Source organism: Mustela nigripes, chromosome 14 (genome assembly GCF_022355385.1).
Source record: "Mustela nigripes isolate SB6536 chromosome 14, MUSNIG.SB6536, whole genome shotgun sequence".
Classification (NCBI taxonomy): Eukaryota; Metazoa; Chordata; class Mammalia; order Carnivora; family Mustelidae; genus Mustela; species Mustela nigripes.
The window spans coordinates 62,403,291-62,425,939 of record NC_081570.1 but is presented as its reverse complement, the minus strand read 5'-3'; the positions used below and the strand labels follow the sequence as shown (position 1 = coordinate 62,425,939).

Below are 22,649 nucleotides of genomic sequence, written 5' to 3'. Positions count from 1 at the left end.
AATAGGATCCAACAGCACATTAAAAAGATTATCCACCATGACCAGGTGGGATTTATCCCTGGGTTGCAAGGATGGTTGAACATTCGCAAATCAATCAATGTGATAGAACAAATCAATAAGAGGAGAGAGAAGAACCACATGGTCCTCGCAGTTGATGCAGAAAAAGCATTTGACAAAATCCAGCATCCGTTCCTGATTAAAATGCTCCAAAGTATAGGGATAGAAGGAACATTCCTCAACCTCATAAAATCTATCTATGAAAAACCCACAGCAAATATCATCCTCAATGGGAAAAAGCTCACAGCCTTCCCATTGAGATCAGGAACACAGGATGCCCCCTCTCACCACTCTTGTTCGACATAGTATTAAAAGTCCTAGCAACAACAATTAGACAACAAAGAGAAATAAAGGTATCCAGATTGGCAATGAAGAAGTCAAACTCTCTCTCTTTGCGGGTGACATGATACTTTATATGGAAAACCCAAAAGACTCCACCCCCAAACTACTAGAACTCATACAGCAATTCAGTAATGTGGCAGGATACAAAGTCAATGTACAGAAATCAGTTGCTTTCTCATATACTAACAATGAAAAAATAGAAAGGGAAATTAGAGAATGATTCCATTTACTATAGCACCAAGAACCATAAGATGCCTGGGAATAAACCTAATGAAAGAGGTAAAGGATCTATACTCAAAGAACTACAGAATATTCATGAAGAATTTGAAGAAGACACAAAAAGATGGAAGAGCATTCCATACTCAGGATCGGAAGCATAAACATTGTTAAAATGTCTATACTGCCTAAAGCCATCTATACTTTCAATGCTATCCCAATCAAAATTCCACTGGCATTTTTCAAAGAGCTGGAAGAAACAATCCTAAAATTTGTATGGAATCAGAAGAGACCCCAAATTGTTAAGGAAATGTTGAAAAGTAAAACAAAACTGGGGGCATCATGTTTCCTTGATTTCTCGCTTTACTACAAAGCTGTGATCACCAAGACAGGATGACACTGACACAAAAACAGACACACAGAGCAGTGGAAGAGAATAGAGAGCCCAGATACAGACCCTCAGCTCTATGGTCAAATAATCTTTGACAAAGCAGGAAAAAATATACAGTGGGAAAAAGATAGTCTCTTCAATAAATAGTGCTGGAAAAATTGGACAGCTATGTGTAGAAGAATGAAACTCAAGCATTCTCTTACAGCATACACAAAGATAAATTCAAAATGGATAAAAGACCTAAATGTGAGGCAGGAAATCTATCAAAATCCTAGAGGAGAACATAGGCAGTAACCTCTTTGACATCAGCCCCAGCAACTTCTTTCAAGATATGAAAGAAGGCAAAGGAAAACAAAGGAAAAGCAAACAAAGGCAAAGGAAACAAAAGAAAAAATGAACTTTTGGGACTTCCTCAAGATCAAAAGCTTCTGCACAGCAAAGGAAACAGTCAACAAAACAAAGAGGCTATCCATGGAATGGAAGAAGATATTTGCAAATGACAGTACAGACAAAGGGCTGATATCCAAGATCTATAAAGAACTCTTCAAACTCAACACACACAAAGCAGATTATCACATCAAAAAATGGGCAGAAGACATGAACAGATACTTCTCCAAAGAAGACATACAAATGGCTAATAGACACATGAAAAATGTTCATCATCATTAGCGATCAGGGAGATTCAAATCAAAACCACATTGAGATACCACCTTACACCAGTTAGAATGGCCAAAATTAACAATACAGGAAACAACAAGTGTTGGAAGGGATGTGGAGAAAGGGGAACCCTCTAACACTGTTGGTGGGAAGGCGAGTAGGTGCAGCCACTTTGGAAAACAGTGTGGAGATTCCTTAAGAAACTAAAAATTGAGCTTCCCTATGACCCTGCCATTGCACTACTGGATATTTACCCCAAAGATACAGATGTAGTGAAAAGAAGGGCCACCTGTACCCCAATGTTCATAGCAGCAATGGCTATAGTCACCAAACTGTGGAAAGAACCAAAATGCCCTTCAACGGATGAATGGATAAAGAAGATATGGTCCATATATACAAGGAGTATTATGCCTCTATCAGAAAGGATGAATACCCAACTTTTGTAGCAATGTGGACGGGACTGGAAGAGATTATGCTGAGTGAAATAAGTCAAGCAGAGAGAGTCAATTATCATATAGTTTCCTTTACTTGTGGAGCATAAGGAATAATACAGAGGACATTGGGAGATGCAGAGGAGAAGTGAGATGGGGGAAATCGGAGGGGCGGGTACAAACCATGAGAGACTGTGGACTCTGAGAAAAAAACTGAAGGTTTTGGAGGGGAAGAGGGCGGTTGGGTGAGCCTGGTGGTGGGTATTATGGAGGGCACACATTGCATGGAGCATGGAGTTTATGCACTGGGTGTAGTGCATAAACAATGAATTTTGGAACATTGAAAAGAAATAAAATAAAGCTGGAATCTTACTCAGCTACCTTTTATCCTCTAACCTTTCTAGCCTTATTTTTCTCCATAGCACTTATTACCATCTTATAACAAACAATTATACTTATTTGTTGTTATCCATCTCTCCTCTATTAGAAATTAAACAGCTTGAGGGCAAAAATTTTATTTGTTTTATTCACTGTGTTTCCAGTGCCTAGAACAGGCTCCGAGCAGATGATCAATAAGTATTTGTTGAAGGAATAAATGAGTGAATTAATATCTTCCTACTCCCAGTCTAGGAAATTTTCCACTGTACAGATTCATTATTCCCATGAGGAAACAAAAATATCTTTGTACAGATTTTTTTTTAATATACCCATGTACATTTTATTTACATTTATGTAAAGTACCCCTCTAGATCATGCTTTTTTCATAGCAAATGTAGTGTTTTCACCTACAGATAGCTCTTCTACTCAGCAAATTCTGATTTGTATTAGAATGTTAAAGTATATGAATTGCAGATTTAAAAATAATGATGAAGAACTATATTTTAAGTGCCCTTTGTGGTCACACAAAGAGGCAGAATGAGTCAGAATGTATTTTTGCTGCCAGTCATGGAGACTTGCTTTTAGTCTGCCAGGCATTAGTCTATCTACTGATCCAAGCCATATTTTTATGCATTATGTTTTTTGTTAACTGCCAGCATAGTCCAGACATGTGTCACAAGCGTTTAGAGGACAGACTGTGATCAATTAGGATACTGTGCCTCAATGTGACCTTCATTTTTGGCTAATTATATGTTGATTGCTACTAATCAGCATCGTATTTGAAATGAACAAATTGGTCTGCTAGAGGGAGAGAGTAAAGAGAAGTTGCTATATTGTATTTTAAAGCTCGTTTGTGTCTGGAATGAAATTTGATGTGCTTCTCTTTAACAAACCACTTTTTACCATCGTAATTACTTTCTTGTATACGTTGCATACACAGCACTGTTAATATGGAGTATACATTGTGTGTGTGTGTATTTAGGAATATAGAAATCATGGTCCCAACTCAGTAGTTCTTATTGTCATTTAAGGCCTGTGAAAGCATTAGTACTTTCAGTATTCGTTTTATAAATCCATTTAAAACTACCTGAGAGGGGAACTAGTGAAGTTATGTTTCAAACCATATTATTGTCAAAGTCTAAATGTAAAGTATCTTCCAATATGTTAAAGGTTTACTCAGTCAGCTTAGCTCCAATCAGAGTGAAATTTTGACATTTGTATTGATGATAACCTTAACCTTCTCTTTTTTTATGATTTTATTTATTTTATTTGACAGACAGAGATTACAAGTAGGCAGAGAGGCAGGCAAAGAGATAGAGAGAGAGAGGAGGAAGCAGGCTCCCTGCTGAGCAGAGAGCCCGATGCGGGACTCGATCCCAGGACCCTGAGATCATGACCTGAGCCGAAGGCAGCGGCTTAACCCACTGAGCCACCCAGGCGCCCCTAACCTTAACCTTCTTTAAAAAAAAAAAAAAAAAAAAAAGTGAGCCTCTTGGGGGCTTTGAATGTCCCTAAACAGTACTTCAGCTTTTGCAGAAAAATCTGTGAAATTTAAATATTTCCTCTAGAGGTGTGTGTGTGTATGTGTGTGCACGTGTGCACACACACCTGCGCATGAATGCCTATGTATATATGAGTAACTGACACAGAGGAGATACATACAGAGGTGTGAATGTGGAGACAGGTTGTTTGCCATGTCAGAACTTGTAGAAGAAATTCAGTTGCTGCTGCTGCTACTACAAAACAACATTAACGGTGAGATTTGACATATCTATTTAGTTTTCTAACTCTTCCCTTAGCTGTGGAGTTGACACCAAATGTTTTTGTGTGCAGTAGAAACATGACCCAAATAATGGGGAAGAGCTGTCAGCTAAGCAGCAGTGTTTTTACCTAGCTGCCAATGGATTGAGCTAGAATCTGGCCAGTGAGAAGTTAACAAATTACAGCAGGCTTGTGGAGCAAGTCAGAGCTGAGAAGACTTTCATAAGGAGGAACCAAAAGGTGGGGGAGAAAATGTCTAGGGACTGCAACTCTGATGGCTTAATGGGATCTTTGTTTTTTGCTTTTTGTTTTTTTAAATTACAAACAAAAGTAAAACTGATAGAGTGTATCTTTCTGGATTCTGCTTTCTCTCTGTGGAGTCTGTAGTTAGATTTAAGTCACTCCACAATGGCTCTGTAGACTAGTAGTCACAGTGATCTGGTTTGGTATTAATAGGCCCTCTAAAGTCATTAATGTAAAATAATTGCATTGGTGAACTCTCTGCCCACATTTGGCTGGTGTTGTTGGTAAAAGACTATAATAATGAGTGCCACAAATAGTCCCAGTTTTGTTATTTTCTTATAGTAGTAAGTCCAATATTATATTTTGAGAATTGTTGAGAATTCACTGACATGGATAGTTATTAGTGGCATAAGTTATCAATATTTGGAGCATTTTTAATGACAATTTTATTCATATATAGGAAAGGAAGCAAGATTCTAACCCTGAATATACATAAACTACACAGGCAAAATTAATCTTGCGAAAAATTAATCTTGCATTATACTCTTATCTACTAACTCAGAAACTAATAAGGGAATATTTTATTAAAAAAATCCATCACTGTCCTGTGGTAGTGGTCACATGAATCTAAACATGATAAAATTGCATAGAAATGTAAATGCATGGATGCACACACACACATACACACACAAATAAATGAGTGTATGTAAGACTGGTAGAATCTAAATAAGGTTAGTGGGTGGTAACAATACCAATTTTTTGGTTGTGATATTGTTCTGTAATTGTACAAGTTATTACCATTGATTAAAACTGGGTGGGATATGTTATTTCTACAGCTACAAGTAGATCTACAATTATTCAGATGTTAAAAACAAGCCGTCATTGTACAACATCTATTGTCTTAACACAAATCATTGTCAAAAGGCAAGAAGTAGAGATTGATAACTATTACATGAAATTTTATTTTTTACATAAATTAGAAAATTGATGCAAGTTTCTTTGATGGAAAATGGTGCTTTGCTTCTTGTAGTGGTAGATAGCTTAGAAGTCTAATCTTACAGATACTTCCTTGGTTTATTCAATTCAGTTGAGTCTCCACCACTGTGTTTTCCTTTTCTTCCCAGATCTGTGTCTCCAAGTGCCCAGAAAAGTTTCTAACCTACATGGAAATACAATTTTCATACAGAAAAAACAAACACTATTGGACATACTACAGCCAATTCTGCAAATCCCCTTTTGTTAAGCCTGTGAAGGTATGAGTGTTTAAACTTAAAACTAGACTTTATATAAAAGAAGACTTTAACTCTTGTTTCAATCTCAAGTATAAGATGAGCATTTGTAATGGACAAGCTCCTAAATCCTCTAGGAAATTATTATTTATTATTCCATTAAGACACAAATGCATGTGTACATACAAATTTACATGCACCATTTATAGCATATCATCGTGTAGACTTTGGGTATTATTCAAAACTCTTAAGCCTGGTAAGTTACCTTTAGCTTTAACTATTCCCTGAAACCAACAAATTCTCTACTTGGCTGGACCCTGTCATCAAGATCTAGGAGCTAACTAATGGCAATATTAATATTATCATTTCATTAATGTGGTGATGAAGATCCATGACTTAGTAACAAGTAGAATTTTACTTCCAAACTCAATTTGATAATTATTCATTTAAGAATAAAATCCTCAAACCCTACCTAGGTTTGGGACTTAAGAAGGAATTCTAAAGCCCCATTAATTTAAATAGTATTAATGGCTTCTAACTTAGAGAAGATGCTGTTTTTCCAGAAAACAAAAAATGAAGAATTAGAGACTCAAAATGTGACTAAGACATAGATACACACTTTCAAAATTGTGTCTTGACTTCAGTGTGTCTGGTTTTATTATTGTTGATTTGATTGAACTACAGTTAGAACATTTTAGAGAATTTGTCAAATAAGTATGTGTGTATGATAATCTTAAAATCATTCTTATAGGGGAGTAACATGAAATAATAAGATAATTATGGAGTTAAATTTTCGAAGGACACAATTTTTATACTGAGAATAAAAGTTGTCATTACATAGCCTTTGAAATGTTAATATACTCTTCCTTCCATTTTAGACTCTCTCACAAGTCTTACTGGATGATGATTGTCCAACAGCAATTTTTCCAAGCAAACCATGTAAGTGGTTATTATTTATCTTATCTTAGAATATATAAGAAGTTACTTAATTCAGTTCCCTTAATTTCTCTGTTGACAAAATTGAAGACAAGAATAGTTGTATGATTGGCCCAGTGTCCCAGAATTAATTAGGAGAAAACCAAAGCTAAAGCCCATTCTCCTGACTCCAGCCAGAGACATTTCTACAGGAGATCTGTTAGTTTTAGGGTTTTGCTGCATCAAAATACACAGAAAAGATTAAAAACTGATTCTAAAAGCCCAGATTGATTACTTACATGTGCTCTATAAGCACATGTAAGTGCACAGACATAAACTTGCATACTCTCACCCCTGAATTCAGCCAAAGAGTTTGTTCCGAAGTTGCCCGGGGTGTGATGGTGGGACATAAACTTGTCCCATAATTTGAAATTTGAAATATTTATGTATCTCTTAAAGCAATCAATATTTTATATTTTTAATATTTATAAATTTTATTTAAAGTTTATATAAACTTCATTTCATTTTCTTTTTTAAAAAGTTACACAATCACTAATATTCCATTCCTACAAATATAATCCTAACCCAAGAGAAACAATGTTACGTAAAGATGCCCATCACAGTGTTATTCAGAAGAACTAAAAATAAAGAGAAAAAAAAAAAGAAAATTAAAAGAAATACTCTTATGTCCAAGAGCAATAAAGTGCTTAAATAAATGATGATGTATTCATTAAATGGAATATTTTAGAGTTATTAAATATAAGTACTATGTAATATAATGTTAATAAAATGTTATGTACATTATAATGATATTTTATAATTATAAATTATGTAATTATAATATAATTATATATAAATTACTATAAACTATAATAATTTAATGTATAAATTAAAATAAACAAAAAAAGCTATTCAAAGAAAAATATTGGAAAGAAATATGCCAAAATAGTATGGATATTTTGGAGATGGCAAGACTGTGGGCATTTCCTCTCTTCTTTCTTTTTTCAATTGGAGTAGAAGGTCATGTGCCATTTTCTATTTGAGTAGAAAGTCAGGTACCATTGAAGTAGCTACCGCCAAACACAATGCCTTACGTTCCCCTCTCCCTTTTCTTTGGGTCACTGAGGACCCTGATGTAAGATGCAGGTCTTTCAAACAACTTCATGCTGCCAAGAATAATGTTACAAAAGGATAAAAATGAATCCTTAGTCACTGAAGATATAGTAGGCATAAGAATATAAAACATCCCTGCCCTTACAAGTGTACTGTTTAAATCACACAATATAAAATGTACACTGGGGATACAAAAATGAATATAGTACAGTGGTGCTCATTCCCCCAATAGGTAATTAAACATGTTACTTAATTGAATAGTATATAGCAAATAAAATTCATTTATTAAATAGTTTATGAAAAGAAATAAGTAATATTTTTTAAAAAAGAAGAAACAAGGGGAAACCCTGCATTTATTTTATGGTTATGACTCTCAAAAAATTTTCTTGCAGAGAAAGACTAAAAAGAAACTAATCTAAAATGTTAGAGTTCATTTTGGGTGGTAGGACTATGTATTGTTTTGCATTTTCCTTCTTATTTTCTCTACTTTTCAAATATATAATGGACATATTTCGCCATTGGAGTTAACTGAATAAAATTGCCCAGAATAGGATTGGAGGACTCTGTGGGTGGAAAGAGTCCTATTATAAGGCGTGGCAAAGGAAAGAATGCACAGTAAAACTAAAGGGAGGCAGGAGAGAGCCTGGGTATGTAAGCCAAAGGAAGAGAGTTTCAAAAGACAGGGTTTGTCTACCATGTCAAAGACTCAGAAAAGTTAGCTCAATTAACAGCCAATATTGACTGAGTTCTACTATATACCAAACACTGTGCTAGATAATGGTTGAGTTCAAGCAGGATAATTACTAAAAGATATTTGGAGGTTTTGGCCATTAAAAGATTATTGGGATCACTGGGAGGAAAATTTCTTTGGAGTGGTGGGGACAGCATGTGATTGGATTGAGAGGTAATAGAAGCAGCTGGTAGAGACTACTATGTCAAATTTGCCAGGGAAGAATCAGAAAAAGATGAGAAGATACTGAAGGACTCAGCCTTATTTTAAATGCTCTAGGAGATCAAAGTAGGTAGACAGGAGATCATTTTAAGCCCAAAAAGTCAGGAAAGTCTTGGTAAAGACCTATTTCTTCATTCCCTATATCAACTACTTTAATATTTTCAAGCTTAAATTCCCTGAAAAGTCAAGCAAATCTGTGATGCTTCCTGTAAGAAAAAATATGAAAATGATCCACTTCTGATTTCTCTTCCCTCTTGATTTAAAATTGGGGTTTTAAAATATTTTTAGTAATACAGGTATGTAAAGAAGCAAGGATTCTATTTAATCAAAGTAAGTGTATAGAAAATTGAACAGTGAAGTAAATCTTCTGAGGAATTATGCTAGTCTACAAAGTGTGGGCCATTTTGATAGCTTTAGAATTTCTATTTCCAGTCCCTCCAAAAAACCAGGTAAATGAGAAAGCTGGAAGACACAAATTATTAAGACTCCACAAATAAAATTTCAGTTGTCTTAATGGCCTGAAGTTTGAGATAGTCCTTATTTTTCAAGAAATTATTCACTAATCTCCAGATCTCCAGTTTTCAAGGTTTCAGTCAAGGAGTATCTATTTTTTTTTTTTTAAAGAAAAAGTAAACTCAGAAGTCCTGGGTGGCTCAGGTGGTTAAGCGTCTGCCTTCAGCTCAGGTCATGATCCCAGGGTCCTGGGATAGAGCCCCATATCAAGCTCCCTGCTCAGCAGGGAGTCTGTTTCTTCCTCTTCCTCTGCCTGCTACTCTGCCTACTTGTGGTCTCTATCTCTCTGTCAAATAAATAAAAAAAATTCTTAAAAAAAAGTAAACTCAGGACATCTGGGGGGCTCAGCCTAATAAGCATCTGCCTTCAGCTCAGGCCATGATCCCAGAGTCCTGGGATGAAGCCACACACACACCTGGTTTCCTGCTCAGCATGGAGTCTCCTTCTCCCTTTTTTCTCCCCCTCCCCACTGCCCTCTCTCTCTCTCCCTCTTTCTCTTAAATAAATAAAATCTTTAAAAAAAAAAAAAGAAATAAACTCAGTCATACAAGTAAATTTAGCCTTTTTATTAAATTTTTTTTTTACCATGTGAGATGTTATCCGTATTACTCTTTTTTTAAAAACCTATGCTGTGCATCTTACTTATTAGCGACTTGATGAATGTACCATGAGTAAAATAACAAGTTTAGAGTGTAGCTTCAGACTGTGATCATATTTGCTTTCTACAGCTGTCTGAGAACCGTCAGAAAACCTTCTGACCATCAAGTAATGGACAATGTTGAGCAATATGCCTATACATTGTCTAGCAAGAATTTGGTTATAAATAACAGAAAGCTTAAGAAAGGGAGAACATAGAAGAAGTAGAAAAATAACTACCATAATTTTATTTTTTTTACAGTTCTCCAGAGATGTTTCCCTGACTTCACTACTAAAAATGGCACTTTGACAGTAGGAAATAAAACAACATTTGAAGATGGAAGTGGAAAAACAAGAAATGCTATAGAACTCAGGACAGCTGCAAAGTATGTTTGTTTGCATTCTTATTTTCAGTATGGATGAATCCTATTACTGTACACAAAACTAAAACTTCCATTAGGTTAAGGGTAATAGAGGAAGAATATGCATTATTATGAAATACACATGTCACTGTGATTTGGAGACCCTGGTGTAAGTATTGTTAAGAAAAACAGATAAAGGAGAAGCCAAAGTGAATTAGAAAGTGCAATGATGTTTTTTTTAAATGGTTAAATCTTTCATTATCAACAGATAAAGAAATGAAATTTCCGTAAGCATGTTGAAAGACCTTAATGTACTTGTTGAGGGAACACAATAAAAAGATGATGTTTAAATCACCATTCAAAAAAATTGACTAAAATTATGAAACTGCCAGATGTCTTAAAGGGAAGAGGGCCTTAAGAAAGTCAAGACAACCATGGTAATGTTTCTATGTACTAACTACAAGGAAGTCAATTTACTCTTTCCCTTGCATACACATCATGATGTTTCAGGTTATAGGGAAATATAATTCTCTGGGCAGGTAAAGTCCCATGTGTGCACAGAGTATCATTGTATAGCTCAGTTGTTGTATTAAAAGTGAAACATAAAGATACTCTAAAAATGTTTTTCTCTTCCAAAGAGTTTAGCAGTCCAAGTAGAATACAGTAGGCCCTGCATATTTCAAATGTAATAGCAACATGATGGATTTCACGACTATAAATCTGTGTGAACCAAATCACAAAATAATAGTACAAGTGTAGTTCCACTGATAGAAAAATTCAAAACCAAGTGCAACTAAATGAAATTACCCAGTGATGCATAGGGAAGTGGTAAAACTGAAAAAGAAAACCAGGGAATTATTAGCACAAAAGTCAGGTCTGTGGTTACCTTAGTGGAAGGAGGAGGTGTTTGTAACTGGGGCCACTGGGAAAGGGACAACAGTGTTGTAGTTACACAGTACATTCACTTCTGATAATTCGTCAAACTGGACAGTAATGATTTGTGCACTTTTCTGGATGTGCTCCATGGTGCCTTCCTGCAACAGCTGTCAGAGGATTAGGAAAGCGAATTAAGGATGATGGTCATTCTTGACTCTATGGAGTTTGTAAGCTAAGAACTGATCTTATTTAAATTCATTTCTTACAGTGAAATTTCTGCAGTATTGAGGACATGTCACATATGTTGAAAAGGGATCTGTTCACCATTCTTGAAAGCCACGTTCTCTGTGTGTGGCTATAGCTGCCTTTGTAGTATACCAAAGTGACATCTCACATATTGTGGTGGCTGGGGAAGGAGTGCCTCTTGATAAATGGTTTCTAAAAATATGTTTTGAACAGCATCTTGCAAAACCCCTTTTATCATAACAAGAACATTTCTGTTTAGTGGCAGTCAAAATAATTGACTTTTTCCTCCTTTGAATTCAGTCGTGTCAATAAAATCCTTGATGCAAGGGCAATTGGAATGAAAGTATTTGAAGACTATGCATCAACTTGGTATTGGATTCTCATGTAAGTGCAAATGCTGGTGTTTCTTCTCCAGCCCCATTTTATCCTTGTTTTTATTTTATCACTTTTGTCAAACTCCCCATTCACGGCGTCTAGGTGGCTCAGCTTGTTAAGCGTCTGCCTTTGGCTCAGGTCATGATCCCAGAGCCCTGGGATCAAGCCCCACATCCAGTTGTCTGCTCCGTGGGGAGGCTGCTTCTGCCTCTACCCTTCCCTTCCGCTCCTGATCTCTCTGTCTCTCACTCAAATCTTCAAATAAATTTTTAAAAAAGAAATTCCCCATTCATATTTGTGAATAAAAGTTTGACTCAGTTCCTGCCATTTTCTTTTTCAGATAGGCTGAAAATGGGGCAAAGATATTTGCAAATATACCCAGTGTTACAAAAGTTAGAAGAATGAAAATTTGAACTTTATTCATTAAATTCCCAATAAAAGTACTTGTATAAATATGCGTGAAGTCATGTGGGGACAACATCTGTAGTATGTTAAGTTACAGTGAATGCAGCTTTATTAATTAATTTATTTATCTATCATTTTATTTATTTATTTATTTATTGTTTATTTATTTATGAGTCTGTTTTCTCATTTGTACTTCCTTTGACCTCCAAAGGATCACTCTTATTTTATAACACCTTTTCACATAATGTTTGTTATCGTCAGCACCCAAGGTCACTGTGGTTATGAAGAGCTGAAAAATATATATGAAAGGAGGAGGAGATTAAGAATTTTTAGACATAAGATTTGCATTCCTGAAAGGTATGGGAAAATGCAATCACTCTACTGGAGCAGGTTCATGTGTCTGATATATTTAAGGCGATTGTTACTCTCTGGCTCTTATATCACCTTCTTATGCTGTAAAAGCGTCTATGGTTCCCTAGTGATCAAAGAGCAAAGAGAAAACTCCTTCAGATTGTTACAGGGTCCTTTATAGCCTTGTCCAACTAGTTTCCCAGATTCATCTCCACCCATGTTACTTGATTAACCCTATAAACACATGAAATAACACACCCATTCTTAAGACTGTCAAGTCCCCTGTTTTTGCACATTCTGTTCTCTTTCCTAGCACATCCTTCCTGTGTCCTGGGCAACTCTGTTCAAATTATTTAAAATCATCTTTTGTGTAAATTTTGAAGTCTTTCTTGACTTCTCCAGATAAAATTACATTCCCCTTCTGTGTTCCTCCTAACCACACACATACACACGCATGCACACACACACACATACCCCTATACATACACACATGCTTATCGTCCAGATAGCACCTAGAATTGTATGTTATTTACCTGGATCTCTGATAAACTATGAATTCTTTATCTAACTATGTCTAACTCATTCTATTTTTCTACCTCCCAGTTTGGTCCTTGAAACATAGATGCATAGAAAATGTGGGTTCAAGGAACAGTTATAAAACCACGAGGGGAACAAGAGAGATATAATATATATAATATAATATGTAATACTTAATAAAGTCAAAATTGTTTTGTGTGTAAAATAGTAGTGATTAGTTTTTAGAGCTGTAAAACTAGCTAGTGTTTTTTGAGATTCTACTCATTTTGATGCTTTGTCTTAAACACAATAATTATTTTCAGTGTGTATCAGTATTTCAGGGTCTCTCTCCATAGCAGAGATTGTAGTCTACACTTGACAGTGGTAAACTTGTTCCCGTATTGTCAAACTCAAATATCATTAGATAATTTGCATATTTCTTCTTTATTTTGGCTTTTTAACTACTGTCTGAAAAAGTATACATTATGATAGACCTTTCTATTTACCTCATTCCCAACATACACTGAAACCCTTTCCACCCAGGCACAGCTCACACCACTAGAACATAAATACTCCTTATCTTTGACTCTTCTGGTTCTCCATCTATCTCACAAATATAAAGCCAAAGACTAATATGCTGTGCCTTAGTTTATTCAGTTACAATTTTATGCAGGAATTAAAACCACAGAGAATAAACAGCTATATTTCTTTTCTCCCTCTGACCTTTTTGTTTATTCCTCTGGGACTATGCCATAGAATAATCTTTCAACCATATTAAATATTTAAGCATTAAAGTATCTGTGATTTTAGTAGGGAATGCCTTCTGGAGTTGAAAGCATAGGCTTTGCAAGAATTGTGACCTTAGAAATTACTTTGATACAATGCTATCCTCTATTCAGTGACAGTATTTATTAAGATTTTTTTTTTTAAAGATAATACTTGGAGACCATAAACTCAGTAAATTTACCAGGTAATGTTTCTGTTTGGAAACTTACAAAGAGTATCAGAGGTATCAGTTCTTAATGGAAACATCATCCAAATTTCTAATCTTAATGAGTTCTGTTTAATGAAATTACCTAGAAGAATTCAATATGGATTTAACCTGGATATATGGGCTGGGGGTGGGAGGTGGGGAAGTATCTCTAGTATTTCAAACTCCAGGATAAAATTAAAACCAAAAACATAGTCATGCTGCTGATTGCTTTATAAAGTCATATGGCCCAGGAGATACAGAAGCTGTATCATAGCTCCATATAATGGCCCACAGATCACTGGGGACCTGAGATAGATGTCTGGTGATGTCAAACATCACAAATTATTAAAAATAATTAGACTGTAATAATGACTACAAAGCCATGGATTCAGGAACTGTGTGGGCAATTATTTTTCTTTTCTTCCCTAAGACTGCTCTCTTACTTCTAAATAGTTCTGATGTATAAGGTTTCCTTCTGTTACTATCATGGATATGTTTTATAATTTGTCACTTAGTGAGATGTGTGGAGGGGAAAAAAATACAGCATGACAACTGTGGCAGATAGGCCAAAACTGTAGGTGGAAGGAATTGTGTTTTTCTTTGAACAGTGGTTGCTACTGGACTTCCATTTACCGAGGTATACAGATTTTGACTCAGGTGTGAAGTTCCCGACGGTCCGACTCTTTCATATGGAAGTCTTAATAGAAACTATTGTTTGTACTTTTTAATATTATAAATATTTCCATAGCCAGCTAAAATAGAATAATCTGAGATTATTCTGAATAGAAATGTTGTCTTGCTGTTAACTTTATGTTATGTTTAGCACACTTGACCCCTGTGTGTTTTATGCTTTTTCCTCTAGTGGCCTGACTATCGCCATGCTCCTCAGTTGGATGTTTGTGATACTCCTGAGGTTCATAGCTGGATTCCTTTTCTGGGTCTTCATGGCGGGTGTGATTGGAATTATAGGTTACGGTAGGTATCGCCCTTCTTAAAAATCACAACTATTCAAAATAGTCCTTTTCTTTCAGTTGCCATTATCAATTATCAGAAAGCATTTAACTTGCAGTAAGTTTAGTTATTTACTTCTCACCCCAAAGTATTAAATTGAGAAAAATTATTTAATTTTGCATATATTATTCCTATAACTTTTATCTTCTTTATCTTGAAAAAAAGTGCTATTAAAATGTTCTACATGTTTTCCTTAGTGACCTTTGGTCCCATGCCTTATGGTTATTAAGATGGAGATAAAAAGAATACCATTTAGGTTAATGAAAAACATTTCAGAAAACTTATTTTATTCATTTAACTTTTTTGTTTGCTCAAAGGCTAGGTCTATGTAGTTACAGAAGTGCGATCTCTTTTTCTCTTTCAATTTACTAATTTTAATCCAGGTACTGTCACACTTTCTAATAGCTGGCCAGTACTCCATAATGAGGCATCACCCTCTAGAGGCAGGTATTCTGAATTACACTCTTTGGGTGGAGAATTACTTTGTATCAAGTTTGAAATCTAGCCAATCACCCAGTCCCCTCAAAAGCAATACAGGTACAGTGTGAACACCAAAAAAGGAACTGAAGTTTCTTCCAAGGAGCAGTGTAGCATTTATGGCAGCTTCTTTCAGAGCGCTAATAAACAGATGGGGCCAATATATGAATGTTTGTGAGGTTTCTATTCAGGAGAAATTTTTCCTGCAATACCATTTGGATTGACAATGCACTTTTATGGTAGCAGACACCAAAAAGAGAAATTTCCTATTATTGTCATCTGAAGAAGAGCTTTACACATATCAATATAAGAATGATGTTGAATCCCCGGGTTGTGTAGTTAACCTAGTTCTAATCCCGGCTCCATAACGGATAACTGAGGAACTTTGGAAATGCTTCCTAATGATTATAAGACCCAGTTTTCTTACCCATAACAGAACAGTAATGGTATATATCTCCATCTCACGAGGTTGTGAGGATTAACTGAGACAATGAATATAAAGCTCTTAGAACAGTATCGGAAAAACAATAAACTCTTAGTATGTTTGTGTTGGTTTATTGTTACTATCCTCCTTGTTATCCTCAATAGGTTTCTAGACAGCTTCAGGTCTCCTCAGGATTTCCTTATCTGCAGCTACATGTGAAAAGGTTGGGTCAGTCTGGTGGAGGAATGTAAGAACTGCTACCCCTTAATCAAAGACTCCCAAGAAACCTTATTGTATAAAAGTGTTTTGTGTATGTTTTTGCTTGGAGCTCAAAATAAACTCTGCCCTTTACTACTATATAGCCTCGGCATGTGATTCAGTCACTCTTATTGTCATCAAGAAGGGAAAGACAGTAAAGCCTTGTATTGATTTCAGTAACTTGTTGTAGGGGGAGCAAGAAAAATCTGAGATTTGACAAGTTTGACAGTGGAAAGAAGGAGAGAGAGTGTCAATATATCAAAAATACAGGAGAAACAACCAATTTTAGCTCCCTGTTGACTTCCTAGGTAGTTCTAACTCAGCAGTTAATGGTGTGGCAAGTCAGCTTAAAGCCATTCAGTGGGTGGGGAAATGTCCACTTAGACTGAGAAGTGTAACACTGTGACTCACCTTTGCTACTACCTGGGACAACCGATTTTCTCTGTATCTTGGGAAACCAATCATTTCCCAGTAATGGCACCCTATTTCCTAGGGCAAACAACATATGAAAAAGCCAGACTATTTGTGGGCAAGTGCCCTTGAACATCAGTGGAACAATTCTTATTGAACAGAACAGGTTAAGATTTATACAGGAGAGGTCATAGAACAGTGGGGTTAGAGACATGGATTTGGAGTTTGAAAAGGCACAGAGACATGGATTTGGAGTTTGAAAAGTTACAGATTCATTGCACATGAACTGTGTGAACCTCTGCAAGTACATGGTCTAATTAGTAGTTTCTTCAACTATACGATAGGATTCTGTGAATATTTTGAAAAATAATGTACTTAAAGCCCTTTGAAAGAGGCTTAGTACATATTAACTGTTCAGTAGAAAGTCTCAGTTGTAGTTGTTAACACAGGAATGGTTGTTAAGTTTTCTTGAATGCTTGTCTGCATCTATTGAGATTATCATGTGATTTTTATCTTTCATTTCATTAATGTGGTAGATCATATTTATTTATTTATGGATGCTGAACCATCCTTGCATCTCTGGGATAAATCCCATGATGTATGACATTTTTAATATAGTGTTGAATTCAGTTTGCCAATATGTTGTTCAGGATTTGTACATCTATTTTCAATAGAAATATAAATGAAATATTTGTTCATCAGGGGTATTGGCCAGTAGTTCTCTTTTCTTGTGGTTTCCTTGTCTTATTTTTCTATCAGGGTAATGTTGGCCTTGGAAAATGAGTTTGGAAATTTTCTCTCCACTTTTGTTTTTTGGTAGAGCTTGAGGAGGTTGGTGTTAAATCTTCTTTGAATTTTGGTAGACTTCACCAGTGAAGCTATCTAGTCCCGGCCTTTTGTTTGTTGGGAGACTTTTGATTACCAACTCAATTTTCTTAGTAGAAATTGGCCTGCTAGGTATTCAATTTTATCATGATTCAGCCTTGGTAGGCTGTATCTTTCTAGGAATTCATCCATCTCCGTTGTTGAATTTGTTGGCATATAATTGTTCATAGTATAGTTGAACTTTGAATATCATGGATTTGAACTGCATGTGTCCACTTATATGCAGATTTTTTAATAAACTCAGTACTGTAAATGAATTTCCTTTTCCTTATGATTTTCCTAATAATGTTTTCTTTTCTGTAGCTTACTTTATTATGAGAATACCTAATACATATAGCATACTAAGTGTTAGGGGTTAATGTTAACTGTTAATCAGCTGCTTGTGGTATCAGTGAGGCTTCTGGTCAATAGTTGGCTATTAATAGTTAAGATTTTGGGGAGTCAAAATTTACATATGGGTTTTTGAATGCATTGGGGTAGGTACCCCTAACCTTCCTGTTGTTTAAGGATTGACTGGAGTCTCTTGTGATCCTTTGTATTTCTGTAGTATCAGTTGTAACCTTTCCTCTTTTCTGATTTTGAGTGCTCTCTTTCTTGGTGAGTCTGGCTAATCACTTGTCCACTTTTCTCATTTTTTCAAAGAACCATCTCTTAGTCTCATTGATCTTTTGTATTGTCTTTTTAGTCTCTGTCTTATTTATTTCTGCTCTAATCTTTGTTATTTCCTTCCTTCTAAATTTGGATTTCATTTGTTCTTTCCTTTAAACCTCAAGGGAGGTATAATGTTAGGTTATTTGAGACTTTTCTTGTTTCTTGAGGTAAAGCTGTGCCCTTAGGAACTACCTTCTTAAACTGCTTTTACTGTGTACCACAAATTTTGGTATATTTCTATTTTCACTTGTCACAAGGTATTATTTTCCTTTTGATTTCTTCTTTAACCTATTGGTTGTTTGGTAATATGTTGTTTAATCTCTACATATTTGTGAATTTTTCAGTTTTCCTCATGTAATTTCTGGTTTCATACCAGTGTGGTCAAAGAAGATACTCAATATAATTTCTATTCTCTTAAATTTACTAAGACTTGTTTTGTGGCCTAACATATGATCTGCCCTTAAAAAGACTTATGTGCGCTTGAGAATAATGTGTATTCTGTTGTTTTTGTTGGGATATTCTATATACATCTATATATTAGACCAGTCCACCTGGTCTAATGTGTTGTTTAAAGACTGATGTTTCCTTACTGATTTTCTGTGTTAGTGGTCTATCCATTTATAATCCTATTTACAGTTGCATCAGAAGAATAAAATAACTAGGAATAAATTTAACAAAGGAGGTAAAAGTCCTATGTATTGAAAACTATAAGACATTAATAAAAAAAGATTGGAGAAGAAACAAAAAATAGAAAGATATTCTATGCTCATGGATTGGGAGAATAAATATTGTTAAAATCTGCAAACTACCCAAAGGATCTACAGATTCAGTGCAATCCCTATCAAAATTCAAATTTCACTTTTAAAATAAGTTGGGAAATAAATAAATTAATTAAATAAGTGGGGCAGATAGTCCTAAAATTTGTATGGAACCGCAAAAAAAAAAAAAAAAAAAAAAAAAAAGAAACAGAAAAACACAAACCCACAAAACCAAAAAGCCAAAGCAATCTTGAGAAAGGAGAAAAAAACTGGAGGTATCATATGCCCTATTTCAAACTATATTACAAAGCTATAGTAATTAAAACAGTATAGTATTGACATAAAAACAGACATATACATCAATGGAACAGCATAGAGAGCCCCCAAATAAACTTACTCATGTATCAATTTATGACAAAGGAGCCAAGATATACAATGGAAAGGACATTCTCTTCAATAAATTGTGTTGGAAAAACTGGACAGGCACACACAAAAGAATAAAATTGGACCACTATCTTACAGCATACACAAAAATTAACTCAAAATGGATTAGATACTTGAATGAAGGACCTGAAACCATAAAACTCCTAGAAGAAAACATAGGCAGTAAGCTCCTTGATACAGGTCTTAGCAATGATTTTTTTGGATCTGACCTAAAAATCATAAGCAATAAAAACAAAGATAAATAAGTGGAACTATGTAATCTACAAAGCTTCTGAACAGCAAAGAAATCCCTCAACCAAATGTAAAGACAAACTATTGGATAAAGAAAATATTTGCAAATCAGATACCTGATAAGGAGCTAATATAAAGAATTCATACAACTTAGTAGCAAAAAAGGTAAAGTTAAAAAAATCAAACAACCCAACTTAAAAATGGGCAGAAAATATGAATAGATATTTTCTCAGAGAAAACCTGAGTATGGCCAACAGTTACATGAAAGGTACTCAACATCAATATTCATCAGGGAAATACAAATCAAAACCATAATATGATAGCACCCCACACCTGTTAGAATGTCTATTATCAAAAAGACAATGATTAAGTGTTAGCAAGGATGTAGAGAAAAATGAACACTTCTGCACAGTTGGTAGGAATATAAATTGGTTCAGCCACTATGGAAAATATTATGGAGGTTCCTTAAGAAATTAAAAATAGAGGGGCACCTGGGTAGCTCCATTGGTTAAATGTCTGCCTTCAGCTCAGGTGATGATCCTAGAGTCCTGGGATCGAGCCCTTCATCGGGCTTGCTGCTCAATGGAGACCCTACTTCTCCCTCCCCCTCTGCTACTCCCTTTGCTTGTACTCTCTCCCTGTGTGTGTGTGTGTGAAATAAGTGAATAAAATCTTTAAGAAAAATTAAAAATAGAAATACCATCTGATTCAACAAGTCCACTTTTGGATGTTTACCTGAAGAAAATGAAAACACTAGCTTGAAAAGATATATGAACCCCCATGTTCATTACAACATTATATACAATAGCCAAGATACGGAAACAGCCATCAGGGAATGAATGGATAAAGAAATTGATTTTAAAAAATGGATTAAAAAGAATGAAACCTTGCCACTTCTAACAACATGAATCCATAGAGTATTATGCTAACTGAAGTAAGTCAGATAAAGAAAAATACCATATGATTTTACTTACATGTGGAATCTAAAAAACAAACAAGCACAGAAACAGACCCATAAATATAGAGAACAAATTGGTGGTTGCCAGAGGGGTGGGGAGTGGGGAGTGAGATAAATGAAAGAGATTAAGAGTTACAACAAGTCATGGGGATGCAAAGTACAGCATAGGAAAAATAGTCAATAATATTAAAATAGCTTTATATGATGACAGATGGTAACTATACTTTTTCTAGTGAGTGTTTTGTAATATATAAAATTGTCAAATCACTGTTATACTAATATATTGTATGTCAACTATATTGAAATTAAAAATTAAGAATATAAAATTAAAAAAAAAACAAGCTTGTAGGTACAAGAACAGATGAGTAGTTGCCAGAGGCAGGAGGTGAGGGGATGGGGGTGGAAGAAATTGGTGAAATGGGTATAAATTTTTTTAAAATCATTAACAGAAAGCTGCAGTTGCCATATTAACCAGACAAAACAGGTTTAAAAATAAAAAGCATTATTAGAGATAGAAGGGATTTAATTTGCTTAAAAGATATACCAAACATTTAAAGAAGAATTAATACCTATTTTCTTGAAATTGTCCCAAAAAATAGAAATGGAAGGAAAATTTCCAAACTCATTTTATGAGGCCAACATTACCTTGATCCTAAAACCAGACAAAGACCCCATCAAAAAGTTGTATACTGTGAAGAGTTTGATCAAGAAATGATGCTATACTTTGTCAAATGCTTTTTCAGCATCTATCGAGAGTATCTTATGGTTCTTGTTCTTTCTTTTATTAATGTATTGTATCACATTAATTATGTGATTGATTATGATTAATTGATTATGTGATTATGTGATTGATTGATTTGCAGATGTTGCACCAACCTTGCAGCCCAGGAATAAATCCCCCTTGGTTGTGGTGAATAATCCTTTTAATGTGTTGTTGGATCCTATTGGCTAGTATTTTGGTGAGAATTTTTGCATCTCTGTTCATCAAGGATATTGGTCTGTAATTCTCCTTTTTGATGGGGTCTTTGCTTTGGGGATCAAAGTAATGCTGGCCTTATAAAATGAGTTAGGAAGTTTTCCTTCCATTTCTATTTTTTGGAACAATTTCAGTAGATTAGGTATTAATTCTTCTTAAATGTTTGGTAGAACTCCCCTGTGAAGCTGTCTGGCCTTGGGCTCTTGTTTGTTGGGAGAGTTTTGAGGACTGCTTCAATCTACTTACTATTAGGTTTTCTATGTCTTCCTGGTTCAGTTTTGGTTTATATGTCTCTAGGAATGCATCCATTTCTTCCAGATTGTCAAATGCAGAGGCCTTAACCCACTGAGCCACCCAGGCACTCTTGATTTTATTATTAATTGGTTTATATAACTGACTGCTCCCATGTTAGGGGTATAGATACTTAAAATTGTTAGATCTTCTTATTGGACAGACCCTTTAAGTATGATATAGTGTCCTTCCTCATCTCTTATTACAGTCTTTGGCTTAAAATCCAATTTACCTGATATAAGGATTGCCACCGCAGCTTTCTTTTGATGTCCATTAGCATGGTAAGTTGTTTTACATCCCCTCACTTTAAATCTGGAGGTGTCTTTGGGTCTAAAATGAGTTTCTTGTAGATAGCATATTAATGGGTTTGGGTTTTTATCCATTCTAATACCCTGTGTCTTTTGACTGGGGCATTTAGCCCATTTACATTCAGTGTAACAACTGAAAGATATGAATTTAGTGCCATTCTGTTGTCTGTAAGGTAAGTGTTTATATTTTCTCTGTTCCTTTCTGGTCCATTACTTTTTGTCTATCTCTTTGCTTAGAGGACCTCTTTCAATATTTCCTGTAGGGCTGATTTGGTATTGGCAAGTTTTTTCAGTCTTTGTTTGTCTTGGAAGCTTTTTATCTCTCCTATTTTCAGTGATAGCCCAGGTGGATGTAGTATTCTTGGCTGCATATTTTTCTCATTTAGTACTCTGAATATTTCATGCCAGTCCTTTCTAGTCTGCCAGGTCTCTGTAGATAGGTCTGCTGCCAATCTAATATTTCTACCATTGTATGTTACAGACCTCTTATCCCAAGCTGCTTTCAGAATCTTCTCTTTGTTACTGAGACTTGTAAGTTTTACTATTAGATGAAAGGGTGTGGACTTATTTTTATTGATTTTGAGGGGCATTCTCTGTGCATCCTGGATTTTGATGCTTGCTCTCTTCA

General features: G+C 35.1%; 1 protein-coding gene across 1 annotated transcript in view; it reads left to right on the top strand.

Moving 5' to 3' along the window:
- Positions 1-22,649, top strand: part of SLC44A5 (solute carrier family 44 member 5) — a 398,499-nt gene that overhangs the window by 339,700 nt on the left and 36,150 nt on the right. The window contains exons 7-11 of the mRNA XM_059376880.1: positions 5,601-5,729; positions 6,584-6,644; positions 10,097-10,220; positions 11,619-11,702; positions 14,801-14,913. Of these exons, the coding sequence (XP_059232863.1) occupies positions 5,601-5,729; positions 6,584-6,644; positions 10,097-10,220; positions 11,619-11,702; positions 14,801-14,913 (511 nt within the window). The remainder of the gene's footprint in view (positions 1-5,600; positions 5,730-6,583; positions 6,645-10,096; positions 10,221-11,618; positions 11,703-14,800; positions 14,914-22,649) is intronic.